At 39.8% G+C, this 21,742-nt stretch overlaps 1 protein-coding gene across 2 annotated transcripts; it reads left to right on the top strand.

Annotated features, from left to right (window-relative positions):
* Positions 1 to 709: 709 nt before the first annotated feature.
* On the top strand, positions 710 to 21,496 carry appbp2 (amyloid beta precursor protein (cytoplasmic tail) binding protein 2). 2 transcript variants are annotated; one of them, XM_030443396.1, is made up of 13 exons: positions 710 to 1,124; positions 6,399 to 6,487; positions 7,958 to 8,109; positions 8,586 to 8,709; positions 11,931 to 12,099; positions 12,268 to 12,357; positions 12,509 to 12,576; positions 12,661 to 12,766; positions 12,884 to 13,008; positions 13,444 to 13,529; positions 13,993 to 14,183; positions 15,091 to 15,256; positions 16,713 to 21,496. In XM_030443396.1, exons 1-13 carry the CDS (start codon positions 987 to 989, stop codon positions 16,973 to 16,975), a joined length of 1,767 nt encoding a protein of 588 aa, XP_030299256.1. In that variant the 5' UTR covers positions 710 to 986; the 3' UTR covers positions 16,976 to 21,496. The 2 variants fall into 2 exon arrangements, with proteins under 2 accessions (XP_030299256.1, XP_030299247.1); XM_030443387.1 differs by lacking the exon at positions 710 to 1,124 and adding an exon at positions 1,551 to 1,762.
* Positions 21,497 to 21,742: the final 246 nt, after the last annotated feature.

Raw genomic sequence — 21,742 nt, 5'->3', positions numbered from 1 at the left:
TTGTTGTTGTTTTTGTTTTGTTTTAACTTTATTGACTGCAAATGATTTGTCATCAAAATGTTTATCTCTATACACATTTTTGGGGTTCCTGCATAGCTTAACTGATGTGGATGCAAACACACTCATCTTAAAGATTAGAGTCAGCACGTTTACCCTTTTTTAAGATTTCAAATCCAAATGATTGGGAGTGTCTTGGGAGTGAATAAATTATTTGAATGTTTAATGTGTGTATTCAACTCTGTTTAAAGATGTTTCTGTTTTATTTTCTCTGGATTAAAAGCATTAGACAATAATTGCATAATAATAGCAAAGTAGACTATATTTTTGATGTTGCGCTTTATACGAATATTAGTACACTGGAGCTTTTTTTATCCACAGACAACTGTTTGCATCCATATCAGATAAACCATGTAGGAATTTTAACCATTTTTACAGTGGACCATACATGTCCCTAAATATAAAATAAGTCACGCTGAACCAGAAAGGAAAACTTGTGGTGTTTATTTTGTACCGACGCTTTTGTCTGTGTATATAGACTACATATATTTTTATCTGCCACCTGAGGAGGTGTATGGCCTTGTTGTTTAATAAGAGAAACCACTGTTCAAACAAGAATTAGAGAAAACACAACATTATATTCGATCTTTGCTCTGAGCTCTCTGTGAATATAGAAGGCTTTTTTTGCATCGACCGCACAATTACGTCACTGCGTCAGCGCTAGTGAGTGTTTGCGTCGGGACGGGGGCACGGAACTGCTGTAGGGTCGACGAATAATTGGAGATGAAGGAGAGAAATGGAAATGAAAGGGCGGTTTTAGGATTGTAGCGCTTACTTTGCGGTAGTACGATTATTTGTTGCCTCGCCTTAAAGTGAATGTTATATGAGGACCCGCGGAGGAAGTGCTTTTATCGCAGTTAGGTAGCGAATGTAGAGAGTTGGGGAGGGCTGTAGCTGCTGGTTTTTTTTTTTTGGAGAGGGAAAACAACATGGCTGCTGTGGAGCTCGAATGGATCCCAGAAACACTGTACAACACCGCTATCTCGGCTGTGGTGGACAACTACAGCCGATCAAGAAGGGACATACGTTCGCTCCCAGAAAATATACAGTTCGATGTCTACTACAAGGTAATGCTTATCGCCAAAGAGGCTCGGGTATATCTGGCAGCCACAAGACTGTACGAGTTCGTGTAATCAGCTGCTAACACTACTGCTAACGTTAGCTAAATAACGATAACGTTGTGTTAGCTTTTCAGGATCAAAAATGTTCTTTTCGGGTTAAGCTAGCTGAAGGTAAACTTTCCCCGCTTTACATTTTCATAGAATTCAAGGTTGTTATCATGTTATATTTGTATAATGGACGCCGGTTTAATAAGAAGTAATAAACGCCATTGATCCCGTAGCTAATTACATCAGTGGCCGTGTGAATGAATTGTGTCAGTGTTATCATGCAAACTGTGTTCTGTGGCTTTGTTGTCGTCAATAATTTGTTTGGATTCACTTGATATGACAACCGGACTGCATCCTTTCTTAAACAGGAACACGTAACGTTACTTGTCACAACAGATCTGAGCACTTTCGAGCAGTCAGCTGTCAGTTAGCCAACACTAAATAGCAATATGTTAAAACTGTGGAACTCGGAAAACAACAGGTGTGTTCCCTACGAAATTCAGCTAAATGCTACATTGAAAACAGTTACACAGTCTAAGGTCGTGAACACATATCGAATTTGTTCCATCAACCACAGGAATACTGTACCTGCCCAGGTAAGGTGGTATACACCAGGATCTGCTCACTGTATTAATGCTTATTTATGATGCACACTGGCACTGTGGATAGACATTCCTCCAGTTTTCACGTTTAGCTTCTGAAGCCTCAATTAAAAAAATCTGTAAATGTTCTTATTAATGTAAAGGCGAATGTCCACCTTAGAGTTTCCTTACATGTTGGCCTAATTGTTATGATGTAAGAACAATTTGAAGTCTATTTCAGATTTATAGTTAGAAATACTCACCATCAGTCAAGTGTATGAGAAGTGTTAAATTAACTTAACATCCCAAGTTTGTTGTCATGAAGTCAGTCATTGTCAAGTGGTGTGCAGTATGTAAATGCTGTGACATCAAAATAACTTTATGACCCATTGCCACTGGTACGGTACTCTGACTGTATTATTTACTATCATTAGAATTTGGCAGCAGCCACCAAAACAAAAGGATATTCTCCAACAGTTGTTGCATCTTTAGATAACTGGATGGCATCATCACATTTACACTTCTACATGCTTATTAATAGAGTTGAAATAGAGGTTCTCTCTAGTCTGGCCAAACTGGCAGAATCTGCACACCTTTTAAAGGGTGTCTATGTACTGGATGATCTGCTTGATTCAAGCGGTGTGTACATCTACCTCGGCTCCATAGCTGATACAAATTAACAAAACAAACAGATAATGATTAGACAGTGAACTGATTAATGTCTTGTAGGCTTATGTAAAATCATATTGTGAACATTACTATCCATGCTGGCAATAATTTGTTGACCAGGAAAGCTTCCACAACTTTTTCCCCTTAGGCCAACATTGTTGTTTGTTTTGTCAGCTGACAGTTATGTGGTTGCTGCCACTGGCTGACAGATATGCTCTGTTTAAATGATTTTGTAGTCCGCGCTGTTACATGAGACGCGGTGCTCTGAGATGGAGCCAACCCACACATTAGTGATGCTACCAATACAAAAATCAAAAGGACATGTTTTCCATACCAGTGGATACACGCCCAGTCAATGCAATGGTGATTATCTCCTAAAGACAAATGAAAAATAAAGTGTAAATGTATTGCATGATAATAATAATGGGGAATTTTTGCATAATCTTAAGATTAGGTTTTATAATATACTTTATGTTGATGAAAGTTTAGGCTCGATTTTTCAATGTTGTGATTAATTGCAACAGTGGGAGATTTAGTTGATATTAAATGTAAGATTTACTGGGAAACCTTTTGTTTTCATGCATTCTCCTCTTATTTGTAAATGCAAATGTTGGTTTAACCATTTTTCCGGTCTTTCCCCTGACATATAATGGACCCAACTACAAAGAAGTTTAGTTTTTGTCACGGCACTAACGAATGAGGATCCCATTAAACAATAAAAATAAATGGTCGGCAGGTGGTCGAGTGGTTAGAGCGCATGCCATAAATGCCGCAGACCGCGGTTCGATTCCGGCCAGAGGTCTTTTGCTGCATGTCACATCCTCCTCCCTCTCCCTCAGGTTGCTTGTGTGGCATGGCTTGCTTACTGTAGTTTACATAGCTTGCATACAACTTTATCTCGGTGTTCCACAATTTTGGTCTCCCATACAAGGCTTTTCATATTGCCTGGAGAGCTCTTATTAAGGCCAAGTTGTGTTGTGAAGTGGCCATCATTCCCACGTTGATGAATTATTTGCTTGTTTGTTGAAAAAAGTTAGGGTTTCCTTTTTAGTCAATGAAAGTAACATCTGTGTGATCCCTGTCAGTTGTGCAGTGTATTCAGTTCAGCAATGCAGCCAGCTTGCAGTGCTGCATTTTTTTCCAATTATATATTCCAGTTTTGAATATTTGTTACAAAGCTTTGTCACTCACACACAGTAGAATTTAATCTCTATACACAGAATTTGTGCATACGAATGCTGGAAACTGTGGGCAAGGGACATGAGTTTTTCATCAGAAGTGTTCTGCTTTCCATTTGTAGTTCGGGTTGTATTGACCAATAATGTTGGAGCGGGCTTTATTTGCATATAGGTAATGAAACTATGGTGTATGTTCATGGAGCAAAAGAGATGGAACACATTGGCCCAAATGCAGACTTGGTATTCATTGGCTATTGTTGAACGAACACTTATATCCACTTAAAAAGAAAGCTGCATTCACATGCAGATATCTGTTTCTAAAGATAGTCATTTCAAGCAGACTGTAAACAGTAGCCGTTTTTAGACAGGGCACCAAGCCGCAAATTTGCCCGTCCTTTTGGCGGCTCGGTCCGCGGTTTTAGACAGAGGCCGGCAAATTGGGGGTCTGTTTTGGTCCGCCGATTTTCCGCCTCGGAGGGTACACTTATTTCCGCCTTGCCTGCTATCTAAAAACGAGGTGGCAATGTGCCGGCCTCCGCCTGAGGTGGGCGGAGGTGTGCGGAGGTGTCAATGACCTGCACTGTTGTGCGACCCACAGCCGGGGAGTTTTAAAACCAGGAAACAGCTGATCACAGCAGTCAGTCCATCATTTCATCCATGGACATTAAGATGAGCAACTGGACAGCCGCTGAGATCCAGGAGATGCTAGCGTCTCCTCGGTCTCTGTAGCTGTTTGGTTGTGTTAGCTTGTTGTTGTGTCAGCAGGCTAAGGACGGTCGCTACTTTCAAATTAAAATCCCCCGGCTAAGTTTGCAGTTCTAAACTCCATTGAGGTGCAATATAAAGCTCTTATTTTGAAGACAAATTCGTTGTCATTGTTCACAGCCCAAATTTGAGCTTCACGTCACGTCACATGTTTACGCCTACTTCAGAGGCGGCTTTTGGAAAAGGAGGAATATTACGCCTCCGTTTTAGAAAGACAGGCCGGCACATTGCCGTCCTTATCTTGGAGCAAATGTGCCGTCTTTTCTATCTAAAAAGGTCTAATGACTGGTGTATGGAAGAGGAAGGCTTCTCCAGATATCCATCCGCTGGCTACACAAGATTAAAGCCATTGGCTTCTGCGATTGCATAGTTTTACATTACGCAATAAAAAATCACCAAAGTTGGGTTCTGTTTACCTTCCCAATTTCATATTATCACTTTCTCTTGTTCACCTACTCACAATATCCACCACTCTCGCTTACTCTCTCTGTCTTTATCTTGTACTACTTGTTGGTCTACCTCAATCTAACGAGGTAGTCGGACACAAATGTGTACTTTAAATGTCAGTAACACTCGACAGAATGACCATATATGACAAGAACGGCTGTTCGCCACAGCCAAGTACTTTCTGACATATTTTTCCTCCTGGTTAACAGCACTTTGAAACAGGTTGATATACATTGATTACCATAGTTACACTGACATAAATGATCTGGCTTGAAACGGCTTAGAGTATTTGCAAACAGTATATGAAGAAAGGATTTGTTTATTGCTTTTTGCTGAGTATCATGTTATTCATTCGGTGGAATTAAGTTAAAATGTAATAAACAAATGACTCCAGAATTTACCATCAGCTCTACATAAAAAAAAAACAACAACTTTCTAAATGAGATTGTTTTCCATTAATGAATATATAGATTTTCTGTGATGTGTGTTATGACATTTTAGGTGTTATTCTTTTACACAAGGATATTTTGGAGTGGTGACCCATCTACCATGTTGTTGGTGTAATATGGGTGCTAAAGAAAAGGTCATCAGTGTTGAACTTGCACTACTGTTAAGGGTTTCACTCAAAAAAACTGTTTTTTTCGCCAGTACTGGTACATAACCATGTTGAAGTGGTGTCATGTCCATATGCATATTTTAAATCCCAATGCCACGAAAGTACACCAAAGTTGGCATACTAATGTAGGTAAGATCTAGGTAAAGATAAAGATCCAAGTTAATTTACATCTGACCATAGCAAAAAAGTAACAGATAACGGCTTATCTGGGCAGTGCAGGCAGATGACCACATGACAGCTGTACGGATTAATAATCTGCCTGTGACCTGACTTGATTTCATCCTCGCTTGGACCAAAATAACTAATTTCTCTTATAATCACTCAGACATTGAGGTTTCACCCAGTAACTGTAGTTGAGGAGACACCGCTGAGACCGGCAGTGTCCCCCATAGACCTTACTATACAGAGCCACTGAATATAACAAAATCCAGCTCAGCGCATTTTGATGACAGGCTAGACATCAGCAAATTGTCTTTGTTTCTACTTGTGAACGGCAGACAGTATTTTTAAAAAGCATCTCTTAAAACACACCCATAATGGAAACAAACAAAACACTGCTCTAGTTACAGACAGGACATTCTGTACCCCTCTGCTAAGTGATTGTGTTTCCCTCCTGCAACTTCTCAATCAGATCAGTTGTTACCTATAGTCTCAATATTGTCAGTTTATTGTCATTTGCGCCTTTTACACTGCCTTTGCACGGTGTGAATATTGTGCTCTTATTCTTTCAGCCATCTGTTTAAAAGTTACAGATGCGGAATTAGGGACAGTTTTGTTCCGCCTCTGACCTACTGGCGGAGGTAGCAACAGAGCTGTAGCAGACTAGGGCAGCATTATGCTGGTGCTGTTTGGTTCATGTAAAAAAAAGGCAGTGTAGAGGCAAGCCTTCATTGAGGAGCTATTGCGGAATTTCTGTGTAAAGGACCTAGTGAGTGTTCATGTTCACCTCATCATTCTACCTCTGTGTGTCTGTCAGCTTTATCAGCAGGGCCGGCTCTGCCAGCTGGGGGGGGAGTTCTGTGAGCTGGAGGTGTTTGCTAAAGTACTGCGGGCTTCAGACAAAAGGTAAGAATACAATGAGTATGAAGCTGTGCCTGAAGCCTCATACCACCCACACTGAACATCACTTGTCTTACAAAATAGTTCTTGATACTCTGGTCCCTTAAACAGATGGTTATCAGAAAAAAAATATGCTGACAACTGCATTCATTAAACATTGGATATGGTTGGATATTGTTTGTCTCACGCATGGAAGCCACTTTCACCAAATGTATTCAATGTGCACCTCTTATAGTATTATATTATAGAGCTACAACAACCACTCAGTTATTGGATTATAATTCAATAATTACTAAATGTTATATATGTATGTAAGTATTTAAGTTTAAAACATAAAACAATATATAATCAACTAAAATAATTTACAGATGTGAAGAAATAACAGCCCCTCCCCACCAGCACTCCCTGCTGGGTTCTTCCCATCCAGGCCTGAAAATGTTCCTGTGCTAGTCGTGTAAACAACACCAATGTATATGTATATGTATATATTATATATATATATATATATATATATATATATATATATATATATATATATGTCTTGCATGACATAACAATGAATTCCCTAGGTATGGAGATTTGGTTGGACAAAAACAAGATGTTTTAAGGTGTCACCTGACTGTGGGAGATTGTAACGGGCATTCTTAAGCACATTCTGACATTTTAGAGACAAAATGTTTCACTGAGAACATAATCTGCAGATCATTCCATAATATTGAAAATAATTCTGAGTTGCATTTCTACTATATTAATGGCAACATCTGGCTCAATAAAGTCAGAGATATTGAAGTTATTGTCCAGGGTGGACTTTGGCCACATTGGCTTTTTAATCGTGTTTTATCTAACCCAGTGCATCACTTATTTACTGTTTAGACCTAGTCTGAATAAGCTGTTTTCTCTTAACAATAACATGTTCCTCTCCTGTGACCGATGTGTTGGATTTGCCTTTGTATACCTTCTCCTCCTGCTGGAACTTGTTGAGTGGTCTTCTCTTTCTCAGTTTCATCAGTTTAACACAGCCCTTTGAAGTTCCATATTACACTGCTGCTACTTAAACTACACTTCAGCTGAAAGTTAAAGATACATTTAAAAATAAGAGTAGGAATAAGAGTAGGAAAAGGTTTTGGAAAAAGGGATGAATGCAGTCCTGGTGTAAAAGAGCTTGGCAAAAGTTAAAGTCCTGTGCACAATAAAGTGGTCTTTAGTTAAAGGTACATTATTGATTTTTCTATGTTATCTGCGTGGTCTCTGTTTTTGTCTTCAACCTATATTGATAGGTTTAATGAGAACACAATGGCAGTATCATAAGCATTGTTATTCACTGATTAGCAAGATGTTTGTAATGCCTGTTTGTACTACTGATGTTGTTTTCTATAGTTAAGTTTTAAATGCAAAATCAATAAGAGAATATTAGTCATTACCCAATCGTTATGCCTTCTACTGACGTGGTTAATTCCTTTGTCTTCCCCACCGCAGACACCTCTTACACCACTGCTTTCAGGCCCTTATGGACCACGGTGTGAAAGTGGCCTCAGTTCTGGCAAACTCCTTCAGCCGCCGCTGCTCCTACATCGCAGAGTCTGACGCCCATGTCAAAGAGAAGGCCATCCAATTCGGCTTTGTGCTGGGTAAATGGGGTAGGGGGACGGGAGGTTGCACGCAGACACTCTGATAGTCTGCATATAACCGGAGCAGACAAACAATGACTGAATAAATGGAGGCCATTCTTCCCTCACACTGATATTATTATCGCTTAGTTTCATATGAACAGGACTAAGTTAAAACAGTAGTACATGGACTGTGTGTGGCTAGACCATGTATGGTCAGTGTGCTCCTCAGGACATAATTGAGGGCCATCAGTGCCTCACTGTAAAGCTTTGTTTATGCAAGACGCAGTGTCCACATGTGGGTAAGGGACAGGCTCCACATGTTTGGCTGGATTTTTTACTATTAATATGTCCTAAGGATTTGAAAAAGCTGGCCAAATTGTTTTGAAGTGCAAGTTACTCTACGCCAGGCAGTTTGCACTTTTCACTTCAGGTAATGCAGAATCTACCTCCCCTCTAATTTGGTGATAGAGTAATCTGAATTATTTTAATTCTAGGTGGCTTTTTGTCTGATGCGGGCTGGTATGGAGATGCAGAGAAAGTGTTTCTGTCGTGCCTGCAGCTGTGCACGCTCCACAGTGAGGTCCTCCATTGCTTTCGGGCTGTGGAATGCTGTGTCAGGTCAGTCTCACATCTCAATCTGTGGACATTAAGTGTATGTATAAAATGAAACAAGATATTCTCTCAAATACGTTTTTCTTGTAGAACGTGTCAATGAGTTTAGTTTACCAATCTCCCATATCTCTTAGTTGTAATAAAACTAAAACTGTCAAGACATATGCTTTTGGCACAGAAAGGAATCAAGTTTTAGCTGCCAAAGCTGACAAAATGGCTTTCATAGATTGCATTTGTGAAACGTACTTCACTTCCCAGAGAGCCAGACGAACAGAGTGAATGAAAGTGTCAAATGCACATTGGTCCATATGATATAGCCTATGCCTCGTGTGTGAAATGGCTGCATCCTAAATATCCTTTATAAACTATCCTGATCTGGTCATGGTTTGCTTCTCCTACCCGCATCCAGACGGTATCTCGCTCCCTCTTATTCTCCTCCCATGGGCCACTATGCAACATGTTACTAAAGTAAACATGGCAAAAAGGCATCTTGGGACCAGGGACAAGTGGAACGGTTACCTCTATCGGTGGTGTTGGGTCTGGAACAGGCAGTGTTGTGCCTGAACGCGTGCAGTGAACGATCGTTCATGGACTCGTTCATATTTTGGGCGAACGTAAACTGAACGTACTGTATTTGTGCCTGATGAACGTTATTGTGAACGCGTTCATTCAGGCGTTTGTGAAGGGCGCTCTCTCGCAGTTTAACTTGTTCAAGAGAGTGCCAGATTTCCATAAAGCCTTTCGGGTGAAAACCTAGCTAACTCACACCGTAAACAGGCCTTAATACGTAGCAGAAAAAACACCCAATCTGGCAACACCAGCCACCACAGAGTCGCACTGCCGCATGCATCATCAACATGCTAAGCATGGAGACAAAAACAAATGAAAGGTCAGTGATGATCCAGGTTGGAAAAATCTGACCTTTTTGTGTAAACTTCACCCGCCGGGTTTCAAGAAGCAACTCTGTACATCAGCAACGTCAACAGCAAACCTGAAACGGCACATTGAAGTAAAGTACCCAGCTAGCCTTTCAAGGTATGTGTGACTGAATAAAAAATCAAAAGACACGGCAACGGCGAGCCAAAACAGATCCTCTACCACCCAAATCACATCAACGGATGCAGTAGCAGCTGCGCTGTCTTCAACTCCCAGCCACAGACCTGCAGTTTCAGTGTTAAAACTGTAAAATAATTGCTGTCTGTGGTTCTAAATGGACTGTGGCAATAATTTTGAAAAAATAGTAGCTTGCAGCAATGCATTGAAAAAAAAAGAACTATGAACTCGTTCATTTTTGGATATTTGAACTTAGTTAAAAATTTTGAATTATGAACTATGAACTGAACTTTGACCTAGTTCATGTAGAAAGAGAACTTTCCCAATTCTGGGAACAGGCTCCTCAGTGAAAAAATAATTAACTAGAATGACGGTCAGTGGAACACATAACTCCACCATGGCCCAACAATCCCCTTTAATTCATTCAGGCCTAATCCAATATTCAAATAAAAGTAGGGGGAGTGAAATTTGGTAAAAGTGGAAAAAAAAAAAAGATGGAGTACTATAGAAGTAAACCACCACAAATGTCTGTTAAGAAATAAAATTGAAAACAGTGACTGGTCATCATACTGGTTGTAGGTAGGCAGTCTGATAATATAAAAAATCCTTTAATGACTAGAATAAGCCTGCGCATTATGACTTCTGAGTGCACATCAGTGCAAAAAGAATACAATAAAAACAGCTGCTTGAAAGGATTCATTAGTTTTCATGGCAAGGTCACATGACATGTTGATTCATTTTATTTTCATAAAATGTCACAGAGAGCAACAAAAAAATATATAAAAGAAATATACTTTTAAACAAACGTTCATTTTAATTCTACCAGTTTAATTTTCAATATCATCCATACATCACAGAGAGCAGCAATACGGGTACAAGAGATACGCAACCACTTAATACTACTCTCAATGACAACAAAATACCACCAAGAGTACATAGAATATGAACAAATGTACTTATATTAGAGGGCACAGGGCACGTTACTTCTACCACTTCATCCCTCATGCCAGACAACCAATGTACCACAAAGAATGGCAGAACAGTAATGTACAAAAATATGCCTCATGTATCAAATATCTGTGAAATACAGTGATTAAAAAAGGACAAAAGGTAAAATGCAACATAATCCTAAATCTAAAGAATGATAAAAAGAATGTGAATAGTAGACAATGTGACTACACAGAACTATAGAGAGAGAGCCCTGAAACATCAGCCTCTATGATACCATGAAAATAAACTAGCAATTTCTACTTAAGATGTTTAGTGGAGAAAAAAAGAATAGAACATATTATACATGTTTTAATCCCCCAAAGATTTTTATTTGGATCACCATCATGTGTACTTACTGATAGATACCAGCCACCTGAATATGTCTGATTTTTTTTTTCATCAAGACCCATTTTTCCCTGAGTTTTTGATAAGAATTTGTAATTTAATGATTTATGAAAATATTGAAAAATACCCTGTCTCACAATGTTAAAGAAAGTGAGAATATGTCCTTTTGTCCAGATCTGCACCATAAGTAAATGGGGTCTATTCTGGGCAGACACCCATTCTCCATGCCAGTTTTGTGGAAATTATTTTTTTGTGTAATCCTGCTGACAAACAACCAACCAACAAACAGAGGCAGGTGAAAACATAACCTCCTTGGTGAAAGTAATGACCAATTCGAAATGAAGGGTACTATGTTTTAAGGTTTCTTTGCGACAGCATGGCAAATGTGTAAGATGTACATAAAGTCCTGCTATAAGCTGACAGCATTATTAAATAAAAATAAGTTTATATTCTAATATTTCTTCAAAGTCAAGTCTCCACAAGCTGCAGTTTGCTAGAAGATATTTTCATTATTGTCCTTTTAAATCAGAACTGCTAAATTTCAGGCACACTGGTCAGACCAATGAAAATGTTAAGTCACACTTCTTGGCTTTGTGGGCACATGTGCAACCAAAATGTGGAGAACGTCAGTACAGTAATGTACAAAAATATACATTAAATGTTTTGTATACCAGTGTTAATATGACAGTGTACTGTATTCTAACCAGACAATACAGTAAATAATGACTGAATCACAGGCTTTTCTTTTGTTCTATATTTATGATAACATGCAGTAAATAAATAGGATGGATTCACATGAGATTGTGTTTGATTTAAGTTTTCCTTTCTTACCTCAACAGGCTGCTTCATGTGCGCAATGGCAACTGTAAGTACCACCTGGGGGAGGAGACGTTCAAGCTTGCTCAGTCTTACATGGACAAACTAGCCAAACATGGCCACCAGGCCAACAAGGCCGCGCTGTATGGCGAACTTTGTGCCTTGCTCTTCGCCAAAAGCCACTATGATGAGGTGTGTATGTTTGACCACAAGTGGCTCAGAAAAAAAATATTTCTTATATAATATAGATACAAAAGCAAGTGCTTTTGAGTTTTAATTATTAAGTGCATTGCACAGTTGTTGAGAATTACTCGAAACGATTACATCTGAAACGCATATCTTTTCCCTGCATTTTTCCAGGCATACAGGTGGTGTATAGAAGCTATGAAAGAAATTACTCCAGGGCTGCCTGTCAAAGTAGTGGTTGATGTCCTCCGGCAAGCCTCCAAGGTTACCAATGTTCTTTTAAATCACAACATTTTATTTACTTATTACTGATTATCTTTGCATAAATTATCTATAGCACAGCAATCTGTTTTGCCTGGTAAGGAAATCACATATAGGATTGTGTGAAATTTGACTTTTTGTCTTGGTGCTGCAGGCCTGTGTGGTGAAGAGAGAGTTCAGAAAAGCAGAGCAGCTGATCAAACACGCAGTGTTTCTAGCAAGGTAACTTGCTGTATCTTAAAAATAACTTCAAGAAACATTTCTTTTGTTATCATGCATTTTGATTCCATGTTATGTGTCTTACAGAGAACATTTTGGACACAAGCATCCCAAGTACTCTGACACGCTGCTAGATTATGGATTTTACTTATTAAATGTAGACAATATATGCCAATCAGTTGCAATTTACCAGGTAAGTGGAGTGATTGGTAATATACTTGTGTTCATATTTGATAGTTTGATTAAAAATAAAGATGTCATGAGTATATATAGTTAAAAATCTTTTTTTTTTTTGTTGTAAAAATTCCAGACAGCGCTGGATATCCGACAGTCTGTGTTTGGGGGGAAGAACATCCATGTTGCCACAGCCCATGAAGACCTGGCCTACTCCTCATATGTGCACCAGTACAGCTCTGGGAAATTTGACAACGCTCTGTAAGTACAATGAATCTCTCAAACTCACGACTATTCCAAGACCAACTGGCTAATTATATTAGACATGAGTTCCTTTATAGATGAAGCACAAGACTATGACTCATCTGTCTGTTCTGTTACTCACTGTGCTGGTGTGTTATGTAGCTGCATGCCTTGGGCGTGTGCCATTCTGTACATTGAAAAGCTTGTTTTAGATACAGTAACAGATGCTGGCAAGATAGTAAAGAGCTGAGTTTTTCACTGATTCAGAGACAGTCTTTCTTGTGCACAAATGGCCTGATTCAGAATTGGGTAATGTTCTGACCTCTCTAACCATGAGTTCAGCTTCAAAACAACTTGACTTTCTTGGAAGTGTTTATCCTGCACAGAATGAAGTTTCTTGCCAACTGTGACTTGCATGACATGTTTGGGTCAGCTGCTGTGTTTGTCCCTCAGATTCCATGCAGAACGTGCCATAGACATCATAACTCACATTCTGCCTGAGGACCATCTGCTGCTGGCCTCCTCCAAGAGAGTCAAAGGTAAGATTCAAGGAGATTCTGGGCCTCTGCTCACTGTGTGGAGGGTACATCTGTATCTCCATCTTCTGGGCCTATTCCGAAATTCCGAAAACATAAAATAAGTTTGCTTTATAATGTGAAATATGTAAAGATAAGGCCCCCTTTATTTCCTGAGTTCAATTCAAGGACAAAAAAGTTCTCCTCTTAAGTAACATCTTCTGTGACTGGACAAGATCGTTTGGTGTTCAGACAGGAAATGTCCACTCAGGTGTGTTTCTTTTTAGCAAGGCATTAGACAAACTATACAGCGAGTCTCCTCTTTAAGGTCTCAAGAAGGTAACAGTGAAGTATGGTTTATATTTCAGAGACGGACTGTGACTTCAAGCTTCTGTTAAATTTTACATTTTGCACCAATAAATGACAAGCTGATGTGGTTCAAAGGTTAAATCCTGGGCAGAAGTCTAATAAGTGTTTTCATCATCAGCTCTCATACTGGAGGAAATCGCCATCGACTGCCACAATAAGGAGACAGAGGAGCGCCTCCTGCAGGAAGCTCATGACCTTCACCTCTCCTCATTGCAGCTGGCCAAGAAGGCCTTTGGAGAGTTCAATGTCCAGACAGCCAAACACTACGGCAACCTAGGACGACTCTACCAGTCCATGAGGAAATTCAAGGTGGGTCTCGCTCTCTGTCTGTCTGTCTCTCTCTCTCTCTCTCTCTCTCCCCCCCTCTCTCTCATATCATATCATATGTATCTGTCCAAAGCTAATTTCACATACTAATCAGCCTCATATCTTTTGTGCACATTTGTGACTGTATGCTCAAGGCCCTCTTGTGGTTGTGGTGATTCACACCTATTGGAAAAACCTTTTTTACCTACTCCTCTGTTAAATACTGCCATTGACTGCTGACCAGCCTCTTTACCAGCCGTCAAGGGCTGCAAGTGATCAACAACTGCTTCAGTTTGCCCTAGTAATGACATTGTTTTCTATTGCATCTGCTGTACAAGTGTTGCTCTTTGACTAAGCTTTAAGTGAGCATAACTGTTCTATTTGGCTACCAGCAATAAGTCCAGCCTTATTCTCAGAACTGCCTCCTTTTTTCACCCCATCAGAGTTTAGGTCCCTGTTCAAAGCTAGAAAAAGCTAGAGATGTGTTTTTGCTACCAGATTCTGATATTCTATTGTAATAAGAATGAGAAATACTCTCTTTGCAATCTGGGGATTTAAATATCTGTGAATTATAGATAAATATGAATGCAGCTCTGCATAGGTCAACATTAAAACGTATATGTGAGATGAAAAGAAGGTAGACATAATTAGTTGAAAGGAGCACGAGCACCAGGGTCCTCTGATTCACAGTAAAGAATAACCCTGTATTCTAACTTTTACATGCTTTGACCCAAACTCCCATTACGGTGTTCAAACATAGCAGTGACTTTGGAAAATGAACCACATGTGTTGTGCATTAAAAAAGCATCAAAGAATCAAATTATTGGTTGCTGGTAATTTTTTCCTTGATATGTAATTGATATTTCTGTATCCATCTTGTGTGTGTCCTTATGGGTGTCCATGTAACTAGGAGGCAGAGGAGATGCATATCAAAGCCATCCAGATCAAGGAGCAGCTTCTGGGCCACGAGGACTATGAGGTGGCACTGTCTGTGGGTCACCTGGCCTCTCTCTACAATTACGACATGAACCAGTATGAAGATGCAGAGAGGCTCTACCTGCGCTCCATTGCTATAGGTCAGACAGGGGATGAGTGTCTCTTTTAACTTTGTCTGCTTGTTAGACTCTTACAATATGTGCTTTATTGTAAATGTAGCACTTCTGTCTATGACAGAATCCTGTACTCAAGAAATGATAACTCAATCATATGAACTGAACAGGCTTCAGAGCAGGTTATTCATTTAGCATAGGATACCATGGTGACTTGCCCTGGTAAAAAAAAACTGGGTTGAGCCCAAACAAAGCTGGATAGCCCTCTGATCTTAATAATACAGGCCTGTGGTCACTCCTCTTTCTCATGGACATGAAAAATAGTTCTTCTCTAAAGAGCACTCTTCCAAAACTGAGCTGCCTTCTGATCTGGACAAAGCCGGCAGCTGAGTTGGACTGATTTGATATGCCCATCTCTGTTGTTAAACTAGCCTCTAAGGGGCAAGACACAGCAAACCGACATCAAAGAACCAGCAGCAGCAAAGTTGCATTGCCTGGCATTGCCTGTGTATAGGCCAATAAGCTGTACTTGAACACAGCTGACATCCAACTGGCTGGACATCGGCGGATACACATCAATATATCCGCCAATATACACACATTTTTTGCTATCAGACAGGGCATGAATCTAAGGCAGGATATTAGATGTTGTATTCTATACAGTTACACAATAAACCTTGTATAATGTGGCATCAGTGAACATAAACAGTAAACTTCTTTGGGAATTCAATAATTGCAAATTATCCAAAACGTCTTTTTCTGCATTATAATATCTAAAAAGATTTCACATTACGTATATTGGGCCACTGATACCAATATATGTGTGATAGCCAATATCAGCCGATAAAATTGCTTTTACATATATATAATATAATATATATATATGTATACTGAACTCTAGCAGTGACCAGGGGGCATTACATTACCCATTAACAGCCTAATTACTTAGTCATTAATTTGGATAGTATAGAGCCACATCAGATGATTGTCTTCATCATTTATTATCAGCCAATACATGTGTCTTTTATTCTCTTGGTATTCTCTTGTCTTTTTTGTTTTAGTGCAATACAATGAAATAGCATCTCTCTGAGCAGAGTTTGCTGCAAAATGAAATGAATTAGTTTCTTGAAGAAGGTACCAAAGATAAGATTATTACTTAGAATAAAATGGGCATTTAAAGGATTGTCATCACTTTGTCAATACCTGTTTTCACAAAGTAAAACAAAAACATTGTAAAAGCATTACATTCTCACATGTGATAAACTTGAACAATGAAAAGTTAAATCTTGTATATTATATCAGTTGCATGGTTAAAGCACTCACAGATGACTACGCAGCACCATCAGCCTGATGATGGCTTCTAGCTGAAACATGTTTGTTTATATCCCTAATAAAAAGGGAAGAAAAGCTATCTATGAGCTTTGGAGTCAAAAGCTCTAGTGTGATTACAAACTTGGTACATGATGCTTCTTGTGTCTCACAGGTAAGAAGCTGTTTGGAGAGGGTTACAGCGGGCTGGAGTACGACTACCGAGGCCTGATCAAACTCTACAACTCGGTGGGAAACTACGAGAAGGTGTTTGAGTACCACAACGTACTGTCCAACTGGAACCGGCTGAGGGACAGGCAGTTTGCTGTGGCAGATGCCTTGGAGGACGTCAACACTACACCCCAGCAGACCCAGGAAGTGGTGCAAGCTTTCCTATTGGCTCAGAGTCTGGGCCCCACCCGTCCCTGTTTAGGCTGATTTTATGAGGGAAGAGAGGAAATAAAGACATGTGGGTTTCAGCCTGGTGACAACACAGAATAAGCCCAAATGTGATGCTTCAGTTGCACACAGTTAATTAGTGATACACAATAAATTCAAGCATCACCGGCACATCAGTTGGCTTTATAGTCACTGCAGCTGCCAGTACACACACAGACATACACACACATTTAGTTGTGGAATAAATAAAGTAGAGAAGACACCGTTTTCAAACCTCATCGACACCCACACAAACCACCAAGATGCAACTCCAGGCTGGATGCAGCTTCACCCCACAGAGCAGACTGTTGCATTTCTCCAAGAGAAGGAAGACACACAACTGAGGGGGGGAATTAAAACAAAACAAAAAAAAAACCTCAAACGTCCTTTAAGGATGACAAATGACCTCTCCTCTTCTCTTGTCTCGCTCGCCTTTTTCTTTTCAGTTTGGAATCATGATGGACGTTTTTGCTTTTGTATTTGAACCAGCGTAGCTCTGAATGCCATGAGACTCATCGCAGATCCAAACCATGTTCTCCAGGGCTATGTACATGACAGTGTCTGGACCCCACACACATCTGTGAAGTAGATGTCTCAACCCACATCCATCAACATCATCACTTGGAGGAACAGAGATGAAAAATGTCAGATATTTTGACACTTGTACAGTGAAATAATACTGCAGATTGTACACTTAAGTTTCAGTTGAAGGCATCTTGTTTTTTTTCTTTGCAAAAAACTGAAAGTGGACCCTAAGAAAACTGCTTTTTGAACTGCTTGGTGGAGAGAGATTACAAACAATGGAATGTGTTGAACCAGTGGGTATATTGTTATACACAGGCTTCACAGGTCTTGTTTTCAATTTATTTGATCTTTTTCCAGCTTAGTACTGACCTAGAATAATTAAAATGCCAATAATTTATATGCAGAAGTGTATGTTTATGTAGCCCTTTGTTTATGCTTTTCTTACTGAGTGAGCCCTGGATTTTCATGAAAAGAAACTGCTGGACACACTACAACTTTAAACCAAGGGACATGGATCGGAGTGAGGAGAGGAAGATGCTACATGTACAGAGGCTCACAAGCCTCCCTTTAGTTGATCTTTTAAGGTGTGTGTGTGTGTGTGTGTGTGTGTGTGTGTGTGTGTGTGTGTGTGTGTGTGTGTGTGTGTGTGTGTGTGTGTGTGTGTGTGTGTGTGTGTGTGTGTGTGTGTGTGTGTGTGTGTGTGTCAGCTTTGACAGATAGATCTGGGCGCCCAAGTGCTCCACTGATGATTACCAGCCTTACACCAGCTTGCAGTTATCTGTCTGTAGACGGACCCATACTATTAAGTGCTACAGAACTATTATACCCTTAAGGGCACTACAATGGGGACCAATATTGTATATTTGTGTGTGAGTGTGTGTGTGTGTGCGTGTGTTTTCAGCCTGTTTACCTGTGCATCTGGCCCTTCCTCTTCACTCCTTCCTGTCAGATAGTCCATTAAAGCAGAGTATCAGATGCTTTTTTTTCCCCCCCCACTGAGCCTTCTTTTTCCATCAGCCTCCATCCTACTGACCGTTTCTGTCTGAAAGCCCATCAGTCACTATAGAGCTTAACGCTTTGCTTATAAGGCTGCTGTTCTTCCATCTAAATGAGCCAATGGGAAGAATAACCCTGAAAGCAACGAGTGACATGTCCGTTTGAATTGTCAATGCCATGATGTTCACTGTGTTACAACTCATGTCAGTGAAACAGATCCTAAGCCAAGTCTTTCCCAGCAGTCTGATGCTTCATTGAGAGCTGCTGGAGCCTGTTCCATACAGTGTGCTAAGAAAAGTGGGGATAGAGGTCCAACACATGACCTAAATGAAACTAAAAAAATCAGTCGGGGCTGAAGCAATTTCATCAAATTCAATCCATGTTAACGCACTCAGACTAATTCAACACAGGGTCAGGTAGTTGAGACAGTCGTGTGTGGGTGCTTTTCATGGGTCAAAAACAGATCAAACCAATCCATCCAAGAACTAGTTGTTCGAAGTAGCGTTTATGTTTGGGAGCCTATGAAGAAATCTTATTGCGAAAAGGGGAATACTGGTGCCATAGATATAAGAGAGGAGAGAAAAGGCTGGCATGGAAACACTGATCTATTGAATACTGAAAAATGAAAGTAAAACAGCTTGGCATCGGGCTAATACGCACTCACAATGTTCTACTATTGGAATTTGTTATTATTTCTCTGTCATGTTTTTTGGAACTTAATTTCTTCCACATATTTCAGTGTACAAACTGGACTTCATGACTGACTAGAACTTTTCTTAGCAATATCTTCCACACTATCTGAAAGATTCAGCGTTGTCATTTAAATGAATGGGAGGAATATTAAAACATCCCATATTTTTACATATAGGCCCACATCGTTTCTAGATTTTTAGCTTTTAGTCAACTTTCAAATCCTGTCAATCATTTTTCAGAATATTTCGTTTTCTTTGAAGTATAGTTCCAATGGAAGACTATAAGAAAACTCTTCAAACCCACTAACCGTCAGCCTTTTACCTTTCCATTCACATATTCAGTCTCCAACAATTCATACTAGTTAGTTTCTGTCTCAAAAAAAAGCAACTCCAGCTTTGCTTTAGATTCAGATATTCAGAAAACCTAAAAATATTGCACATCTTGCATACATGAATTGTATTATTCAGTGTTTACAGCCAGCAATGCAGTTTACAGCAGCTTTTAGTGGATTTTCTATGACCTCGAACTTTATGAGTAATTGTGGTTGATAAAGTCAAATAATGGCAGCACATGCCAGAAGCAGCAAAAATCCTCACTTTTCTGTTGGGTCGTTGTTAGAGAAAATCTGTGAAGTAACAACTCAAGCTTAGCCCGACAGTTGACCTGCCCCGGACCAGGTTAGTTTCACAGCTTAAGTTGATATAGTAACTAAACATGAACTATGTTGATGATGCTTTATAGAACTGAATCAATTGGAAAATGAGACATATTAAGACAAATAAGCCTGGCTTCATTAGCAAACGTTCTGTATGGAACAGGCCCCAGGTCTACACTCAGAACTGGATCACATCACACAGATTATATTACTTGGTAATCAAGTCTCAACCCTTTGTGGGGTCCAGACCCACAGGCTGGGCACCACTGCTGGTGTGGTATATATCCTTGCAGATAGTTTTGGTTTAATCAGCTCTATTGAAACACAAATGGTCACTAGGAAGCCTGGAATGACAGCGACTCCTTCTGTCCCTGTATTAGTGAAGAGGCAGACATGTCACAGATGTTATCTCTGAAGCTGTGTAAATCAAATCAAAACTATCTGCATGCCAAATTAGATTTTCTTTTTTTTGTACATTAAGGTGAAGCCTTATGTTGATGCAGAGTGAATAGTCCTAGCTGTATGCTCATGGATGAAGTAAGACCAGCACGATGTCTGTAGCTCTGAGAGTTTGCTCTGACGTGTTCTCACTGATGGAAGATGTGAAGAGTCCAGCTTCAAAATTAACTTTTAACATTAATATCTGCAGTGTTACTGAAAATCTGATGCCTTCGATAAGTACCCCACTTTTTTTTTTTTTCCAAGTGAATGAAGAATCCAAGCTTTGCCTTGCTTTAGTGCTGTCAGACGTCTCCCTCTCTAGCAGTGATGTGAGTGGCTCTAGCTGAGGAGGTCCAGCCTTAGCCCCCTTAAAAGGACGCTCAGCTACACTCTCGGTGCTTTGGCTTCAACAGGCGCCCCCATCCTCCCAACAAACACACACACACCGTCCCTCTGGGAGACAGAGAACATTTTTCCAAGGCAGATGTGGAAATAAATGTTACTTATGGTCCTAGTTTGTTAGAAAGATCAGACAGCAGAAAACAGAGTTGGCCTCATGACAAAAGGATTCTATATGAAATTCTTGTCCTACAATGTGAATTATTGCAAACATCTAATGAAAAACTCAACCGTCACTCTCCTGCACTGTTAGATATCATCATGATTTTTTTTTCTCTCCTTCAGCTAGACTGACTGAATCAAATCAAAGTTAGAATGCATCCTGGTCTATTAGGCATATTGTTTAGGAGCCACTGGCAAGCAGCGGATTGTTCTCTGTACCACCTATGAGTAGTATTTTCTGTCCTAGCCCCAGCTCAACTGTCAGTATGTTGAGTGAAGTCCCATTCTCTTTGACCAACAGGGAAAAAAACAGGGTGTTTTTCCTTTAACAATAAGGCTGAGAAACCAGCTGACTGATGGAATGTAAGAGACCAGGTTTCATTAAGCTTACTGCTCATCCTTGTAATCTGCTGATATCTGAAAGGGAATAGCGTAGATTCGGCGCTGGAGGGTCAAAGGACGTGGGGTAGCTGGGGAATATGGAGAAAGTTAAAGATGTTCAATAAAGCTGTGATTTCTCCAACAGCCCTGTTTCAGAGTTCAGATGATTGACACCAAATGTGATGAGGGGATGTTTGACTGTTGTCCTGTTACTGCTTCACTGTTAGCTGCAAAAACATTAAAACTTATATCATTGGTCACAAACGCCACATGTAGTTTTCTCTTGTGTTCATGTTTTAATCTGCAGTTTCTGAAACACCATAAACAAAAGAACAGTTGACCGTACTAAATAATAGATGCATTTTATATTGTGTGTTTCAGTTCTTGGTTAGTGGATCTTAAAGGAAAAGTTCGGTCAAAAATTAAAATTCGGTCATTGTCAAGTCACCCGCATGCAAATGGAAATTGGTTCATAGTCCACAAAACATTTCTGGAGCTTCACAGCAAAACAGGGT

The sequence above is a fragment of the Sparus aurata genome, chromosome 2 (assembly GCF_900880675.1).
Source record: "Sparus aurata chromosome 2, fSpaAur1.1, whole genome shotgun sequence".
NCBI lineage: Eukaryota > Metazoa > Chordata > Actinopteri > Spariformes > Sparidae > Sparus > Sparus aurata.
This window is presented reverse-complemented; position numbering and strand designations above follow the sequence as displayed.